General features: G+C 33.0%; 1 protein-coding gene across 1 annotated transcript in view; it reads right to left on the reverse strand.

Annotated features, from left to right (window-relative positions):
- LOC129234654 (transport and Golgi organization protein 2 homolog) overlaps nucleotides 1-8,455 on the reverse strand; it is an 81,494-nt gene extending 73,039 nt beyond the window's left edge. The window contains exon 1 of the mRNA XM_054868694.1: nucleotides 8,141-8,455. Coding sequence (XP_054724669.1) covers nucleotides 8,141-8,282 — 142 coding nt within the window. The 5' untranslated portion in view covers nucleotides 8,283-8,455. The remainder of the gene's footprint in view (nucleotides 1-8,140) is intronic.
- Nucleotides 8,456-8,779: the final 324 nt, after the last annotated feature.

Below are 8,779 nucleotides of genomic sequence, written 5' to 3' on the forward strand. Positions count from 1 at the left end.
GATGAATAAAAATATTTTATTATCGATTCAAAATTTGAACAAGGCATGTAAATAGATACAGATAGAGAGTGTGAACTAATAAATAGGAATTGAAAAATAGTTGCTGGAAAGCAAAGTATATATTTAGAACAAGGGTTCCCGAGCTGGGATCGCGAAGTTTCCATGGTATCAATCTATATGTAAGGTGTTTGCGCCAAATAAGGCCATGTAGCGACATTTTTCTTTTGGAAACCGTCAACTCCATAAATTAGACTTTCTCGAACAATCAACAACTGTTTTTATAATAGTAAATTTCACTGAACCACGAAGAAGCAAAATTAACTCTAAAATAAAATCAATTAATTTTTTACACGACTCTTTTGTAATAACTGTTGCTACTAACTGTTGCCTGTTGATAACAAACTGTGTGTTGATAACGCTTTATCATCAGTTAGGCTTTCTGAGGACGATAAAATCGCAATGAGAGCTTGGCCTTATTGGTTTACACGATCTTATTTAGTGCACTCACCTTATAAAAATAATCACCGAAATCATCTTTCAAAACGTGCTGGAAGAAGACATTTTTTTTAAAGATAATTCCCACTCCACCCCCCCCCCCCCCCCCCAAAAAAAAAGCTTTTTTTTCTTCAGTTAATCATTTTTTGAAGCAAAAGCTTGGCTCCTTGAAATCCTGATAGAAGCATTGTGAAATCTTGTCGAGTGGCTGCCGTGATCAGTATCAGAGGTGGCTTTAAACTAGGGTTTCCTATCCCATTCCCAAATCACGCGGGTTTTCGCATGATATTTAGCGGGATTGAAAGTAAAATCACGCGGTATTTCTTTTAATTCGCGGCGAATATTTTTACAAGTATCGTTTGAAGTCTGAAGTTTTAATCACCTTCCTGTTTATCTGTAAGAAGAGCAAGAAAAATTATCTCACATTAATGAACGGCAGATTTATCATTCAAGAAAATAATAAAATAGAGTTTATTTTTCTGATAATGAATTGGTATTCTCATTTGAAGTTTCAGTGTTCATAGGTTCGCATTGCGCAAAAAAATATAAACCTTTTCGAAAACCATCACTAAATATTGAAACCCGGAAAATTGAGCTTTAGAAGAAATTGAGAAACTGTATCACAGAATGCAAATTCTGATGGAATAGCCTGGAACGCTTCTGTAAACTTAAGGAATACGCTCAAAACCTTTAACTTACAAAAAGTGAACAATATTTTTTCCGAAGAAGAAAGCAATGAAATACTTGATATCATTTTTTATCTGTGCTCTATATGATGTAAAAGTGCCTTGCGATGTGCTTGTCACCGTGAAGCTAATATTATAAATATGGGTGGTACCTTGAAAATTATGTTGAGTGAATGTGGTCGTTTCCAAAATTTTAAAAGTATTTTTTTTTTTTTTTTTGAAAGAGCATGCTTGAAAACACAGAATCTGATCATTTTGAAAAATAATTTCTTTAAGTTTAATATTTTAAAAGAATTACTTAAATCGGTGCTCTTTCAATCGTTTAACGCTTCTGTCGATGACATCACAGAATAATGAAAATGCCATTCAGTGTTGCCATTCACAGTGCAAAATTATTTATTTCGCATCTTTACTCATGTGTATTGGAACGATATGGTTAATAGCAAGCGTAGAGCGCAATTGTAATTCGCTTCTTGATTATCATAACGTGGAGAATGCGGTAGAAAGATGAGCCATAATGCATCATTTGTGACGTCATAAAGACCACGACTTGTTTGAAGAATCTGACATTTTAAAAAATTAATTAAAAAATAACTGTTGGGAAAATGAAAGTATTTTCCACTTCCATGTTATTAATTATTATTATTTTTTTTTGGCTTATTCTATCAATTTCAGTGACAAAAAGTACTACTTTTGACTGAAGGAAACAACCCCATTAGCAGAGCAATCTTCAATATTCGGCACAACTTTAAAAGAAGTAAACAAAAACTCGGATGAAAACACTAGACTAGATGACTCACTCGCATGACAGTGCAGTCCAATAAGCGGCTCAGGTAAGAGGTAAAATTAGTGAAGTTTTTCAAAAATTTTATAGAGACTGATACCCAATCAGCGTCCACCCCCTGTTGTAATGAATCAAATGCATTGACGCAATAACCAACGTTGATGAAGTAAGAAGACAAGTTAAATTGGATAGAGTAACACACAAATCAAACACACATCGTTTTTTCTCTGAAATTTGAAGTTGTTACTTCCACACAAGAAGTGACTTGCATCTGAATTTCTTTCAAGAAATACTCGTAAGTTATCAGTAACGATTTAAATAATTTATTTTTAATCGTTTAGCTTGTTAATTAAATACAATTTTTAGATGACACGTCATGTTTTGAAATGAACTAAACTTTTTTTTTAAATGCCAGAAATGTAAATACTTGTGATTAATTTGGAATATTTCTGATTATTCATGTGACATAAAAACAAGAATCATATTCTAAACACCAATTTTAGTTACTTCTTAAAACTTAAAATTATTATTGATAGAATTAGTACTATTCAGACTCTTACTTCCTTGCAGAAAAGAAAGTAAGATAAAAACAGTGGTTTTTATCTTCTGTCTTTTGGTATGAAATATACTTTTAATCATTCATTAAATCCATCTCGAACAATGCTTAAGAATTATTCATTTCCAATTGATTCAAATGAATATTATATCTCAACAAAAATTCCACCTTAAGAAATCAGAACGGTCTTTTCAATAAAATGTTTCGCTACTAATTGCAGAAAAGGTTGAATTTTCTTTTAGAGGCATTCCACGCCACAAATCATGATTCTATGACCAGCCATAAACAATTACCTGATTTCATTGTCTTTTTTTTTTTTTCATGACGTGACAACCAGAGAAAGTTTGGTTTTACCCAACTGCATAAAGTACAGCTTTCGTTCTAAGCATAGAAAAGGTTTGAAAAAACGCTCTTCGTTGCTGGTATGACGATCGTTTCCAAGATAGCAAACTTCATGGCAACATGTCACGTTAACATTCCATCACATTGTCAAGGTCACGGTGATCTACAATGGTGTTGGGTGGAGGTATGATAAAAATTTTTCACGGTAGTGGGAAATGAACCACATTTGCCTAATAGTCACAGTTAAGAAGCAGAAATAATAAGATACGAGAGCGGAAGAGCCAATCGTGAAAAATACAGGAAATAAAACCTTATGTTCGACTCCGAATTGCTGAGGTAAAAACATAATGAGATTGTTACGTAAGACCTTGAGGTAACTCGGAATGAGAAATGTTCATTTTTGAAATCTATCATAAAAGTATCAGCTTCTTACATCTAGAGTAGAGTCATGTTGTTTTGAAGTTGCTGTCCCTACTTTTTAGAAAATAAATTTACTCTAACAGTTGTATTTTAATTTGAAAAGTAATTTTATCTTGACGTTACGAAAGCTTTTAACTCGCAATACAATAAAAAGATTAAGTGTGGAGGGGGGTAGCTTTTGTTAAATTTCTCATGCAAACCCAACTCGCTCTATACAAACTTTTGACCAATGAGATATCTCCCTTGTCCGCTCAAAATTAAAATGTTTTACCTCACTGGCTAATTTAATAAATCACCCTAAATCGGGGTACTCAAGCTGCAGAACTGTGTAAGTGGACATGCAGAATCTAGAGTAAACATATAAGAGGTAACAAAATATTGAAAAATCTCCGTTCTTTTACCCGTCTCTTTTCAAAAATGATTTTATATGTAGTAAGAATGATTTTGTAGTAAGGTTTGACTGTATACGTGTTGCTCGAGATTTTTATTAAATTTAGTACGTAAAAGTAATAGAGATTCGAATCGTGATGAGTCTTCTATTTCTCTTTTGCCTTCAATTGAAAATCAATTTAAAAAAAAAAATCATCCTATTTTCTAAGTTGTGCAGTTCATCAAGTTTTACTGTAATACATGATAACACTTACGCATGTAGCTCTGGCAAAGAAAATGTAATTAATGAAACACTCCAGATTGATTGCTGAAAAAATATTTCGTTTTACTGTACCATGGATTCCCAAATTAGGTGCTACGAGACCCATAGGTGTAAAGAGATTGCGAGAGATGTTGCAAAGTCTGCACAGTATCAATAAATATTCATAAAAGAGATAGACTGGGGCTCCGTGAGAAAATTATGAGTCTTAAAAGGATGCTGCAAATAGAAAAAGTTTGGGAACCCTGTATTATACAAAACTCATTTGATTTCTGCAAACGATTTTTTGAAGGGGGGGGGGGGGGAACGCTTTTTACGTTTTCTGAGCTCTTCTGCAATTAAAAAAAAAAACCACCAGTTAAAGTTTATACGCATTTGCTTATATTTCAACTGTTTGAAGTCAGATCTCGTCTATTTTTCTAAACACGCCACAAACAGTGTTCAACACTTTGTTCGATGACCTCTTCTGTTCACTATCACTTGCGGTATTTCAGGGTTTCTCTTCCACTTAACTGCTCTGTCCCAAGGATAAGGCCGAAGCACCAAACCTGATTATTGACCTGAGGTGATGTTTCTTTCCCGGTGTTTATGTTTACTAAAATGATTCGTCTGTTTGCGCTATCTGCGGAAGGGATTGTTTGTATACATGCAGAGAATAATTGCTACAGATAAAAAAAATTAAGTTTCAATACATGTGCAATATTGTGATAAAACCAGATTTATATTTACAAACACACAAAATTACACATGCAACATGCAGTATATGTGTGCATTATTTTAATGCTAATCTGCATCTATCATGTAATTTATTAATGATATAATTGTTTTTTTTTAAACGAAATTGATTTTGTGAAAATGTGATTTCAAACCTATTTCATGTGAAAAAATAAGATCTACAACACTAGGGCAATCAGAATTTACTTTCTGGGAGGAGGGAGTTGGTTCTAACAGTACTTAAATGTATATCTTAATATATAAAAATCTTTTGTGCGGACATTTGTCACCATAAGGCTTTTAAACGGCTGGACCGATTTTGATCATATTTTTTGTGTGTAATTAAGTTGTGGCAAGAATGGTTTCGAAGCGCGATGGATCGAATCGGAAACGGTTTCGTTAATTAATTAATTAGTTTAAACATTGGATGGTTATATCTCCCAAATGATTAATATTTATGTTAACCTATTGTTGAGCGAGAACTGAAATAAATATTTAACCCGTTGCCAAAGAACAATAAGAAAGCTAGCTCTGCTTTTTGTAATGAAATTTCTTACTGTAATATGTCAATTGAGAATAGATAAAACGTAGAGAGAGAGTGAAACCTTCATTTCTTCATAGCAACGATTTTAGGTCCAGTGATATATTTTCAAATAAAGTACTGGAAGGTTCACGCAAAACGTGTGCTCTGTCGTCGCAGTTGAACCCTAGACCGGATCGGTGCTTTGAGTTTTCCTAACCAAATGATCAGAAAGTACCGCACCTAGCAACATTTGTTTCTCGGCTGAAATCCATCTGAGTTTTGGCACCAATATCAAGAATACTTTAAAGATTATCTAGCTAATCAGTACATTACTAAAGGAAAAGATGTTGGAATTTAAAGGAGAAACAAATTTTATTTTCTTCCAGATAAATTACAACAGGGTAGTTCGGTACACAAAAGATCAGTGCAGTGGAAGATCTTTATCTTTGGTGGAAAGAACAAATTAGACAATATATGAAGTTTTAAAAGTTTTCCTTCAAAAGATCAGACTGCAGATCGGTGGGAGTTGGCTTCGCTTACTGATTGACTGGATTACAGTAACGTGGTGGCTTGGCAACTTTGACTATAAACAATAGAATTGCGTGATCATTTTTTTACATTTTAAAGTTACTGTAATGTAATTTATTGTATTTTTTGTTTATTTGGCGAAATATTTCAAATTGCTAAGAATTGCTTTTCGTTTGTAAAGAGCCTTTATTCATTTTAGTTGAAGAATGTGTTTATTTTACATCGGAAGGAAGGAAGGGGGGATGAGTAATTTTCACCTTATTCGGAGAACTGTTTTTACCTTTATCATTTTTTAAACGATATCCTTTTGATTGTTTTATTCTTTTTCATACGGGGGATGTTGCAGCGGGAATTCCCGTTTGTTGTAGATGGGTAGTTAGTTTTTTACACTTAATATCTGAGGACGCTTTTTATCCTTTAAGTAAGGCTGAAGGAACAAAAAATCAAGTACGAGAGGAAAAATAGTTAACAAAACAACTGCTCAGTGGGAATTACAGAATTAGATGAATCAAGTTGTAATAAATGTACGCATTCTGACACCAAGCAGCTTAAAACATTTTCTTTTTACTTATTTTTTTCAACCAAATGGCTCAAACACGTAATAGTTTATTGAAATTTTTAACTTTTCAATTTACAAAAATTGAACAGAACAACGTCTGTCGGGTCCTCTAGTAAAGTATATCGCATTAAGTTTGACAGTACAAGTTAAAACCAAGGGTTCTGGGTGCACTCAAGCCCTCCCCTTCGCTGAGCCAATTGGGGTTCAGAATCAGAAATATTTTTCCACTGCAAAATTAATTATTTAAAAGGGTTATTAGATAATTTAGGTGCTTAAAAGGGATGTTTTACGTCAAAAATTGCTGGTAGGTTTGTGAAAGACCATTTTTTTGTATTCGCAATTTGTCTGATGAGATAGTTTTCGAAACGTATGAGTCCCCTACCCTTAACATGTCGGGGGGGGGGAGTCTCTCTCTCTCCCTCTCTCTCTTTAGGAAAGAGCCCACTTAGCGACATTGGACAAAAAACGAAGCAATGCAATGAGACTTCTGCAAAATTGAAGCTCTTGAAACACAAAAGATCCATTTTTGTAAATTTTGAGCAAAGTTCACATTTTTTTCTAAAACATAATATCATCGTTTGTTGCAAGGACAAGCTAGCCCCCAGTCTAAGTTGCTGCTCCGGTTCAAAGGCATACAAAACATGAGAGGGAAATATAATTCATGAAATTTAAGTATTCAAATTTCGAAACTTCTTCCAGATTCTTCAAAATCATAAAAAAGGAAGTTGACTTAATTTTGCTGCAAACCCTTCAATTCACTTAGGACTATGCACATGCACAGTTAACTATAAGAAGCTTGAGTCTGTAAAATTTTTTAACTATATTGCCGATATTGTAAAAAAAACCGGTTTAATATTTCACACTAAATTATGCTTACACTCTTAGTAAGTAAAGTTTTAAATGTTTGCATAGTGTTTTCAATTCAATTGTTCAAATTTATAAATCGCTTTTCAGAAAGCGAAAATTTTCACCCTTTTATCTGATTTTCTCCAAGTAAGCCCATTTGTTAATCTTTATCATAGCGTAGGCATTGTTGAAAAGATGCTGTTTTGGCAGAGAATAATTAATAAAACGATGATAATCTAGCGCAAAATTTGCAAATGATTGCAAGCATGAATTTTGTCAAAAATCCATTTAAAAGAATGCAAACCAAAAATTGTCAATGAAAATTTGTGGCATTTAGTTTTTTCTCATTTCCTATTTTGTAGGAACCTGCTCAATTGTTTTTAAAAAGTCTATTGAAAGATAAAATCTTTTTGCAAAGCGGATGTGACTGTATGTCAACAAAATAGCAAAAATAAAATAAAAGGGAAATAATAATATGTAAATTATTAAAACACTCTTTCCTTTGAAAAGCCGTTAACATAAAAAAATGTAATATATAAACATTTATCAAGATTTTTACAAACTAATCATAATTTATTTATTAATTATTTCTGAACCAAAATTTTTTTCTTAAAACCTTTTTTCTTACGCTACACGAATGCACCGCAACGAATATATTTCAGCCAAAACATAAATCTCTAGAGAAAAGTTTGAGTGGAAATTCATTGATAAATTTGAAATAAATCTAAAGATTTTCATTTTCTGTAAAACTTCAATTGTTCTGTAACGTATATATAGTATGTAGCAGTTATATATTTTGAACAAAGTAGTTTACATAATTAGCTAGTCAATAAATCAGAGTTGTAAATCATCTATTTACTAAATATAGTCAATTAATTAACCAATTTAAGTTTAATAATCCATATATTATTCATTATCAATCAATTTATCTCAAATTAATAATTACCAAACCAAAGCTAAAATGGAATGTGAGAAAAAGTTTTTTTCTTAATTCCAAACTTCATGTGGGATAAATTTCACACAAAATATAAAACTCACCTCCAATAATGTTGGGATTATGCTCCCAAAAGTGACAAACACGACTGGGTCTGTAGAAAAACTCATCTCTGGTATTCGCTAGGATCAAATAAAAACCATCTGGACCTGGATTTGGATTGATGTACAGAAATAACATGCACATCTTGCTTTCGAACCGGAAACGCTCTCTGGATAAATAAATAAATATAAAAAATCAAACAGTTCGATGGGTCACGAAAAAAAATCTCTCAACTCTCCTCCTCAGTCGGATTCTCCTGCAGCAAACGATCGCTTGTTAATTGCTCGAAGTCTGATATACTTTTGCTTTCACTTCAAATTTTACCAGAAGGTCGACTGGTCGGAAGGGAGGGCGCAACAAAAAAAAGGGCAGGGAGTACACAACCGGTTGGAAGATGAACGAGAAGCGGTAACGAATACTAACGAGGGAAATCCGAATGGAGGGATATCAGTGAGTTGAGAGAAAGGAAACCCGGATGACCCAGATATTAAACTTTCTATTAATGAAATGGCAGAAAGCTAAACTGATTTGCCTTCCATCTTTGGTTCATATTTTTATTCTTGAAACTTGTTTTACTTCCGATAAAACATCGCAGGGTGAATTACACAAATAGGAAACTACACTTTAGTTTTTTCCGAGGT

Source organism: Uloborus diversus, chromosome 1, assembly GCF_026930045.1.
Source record: "Uloborus diversus isolate 005 chromosome 1, Udiv.v.3.1, whole genome shotgun sequence".
Lineage (NCBI taxonomy): Eukaryota > Metazoa > Arthropoda > Arachnida > Araneae > Uloboridae > Uloborus > Uloborus diversus.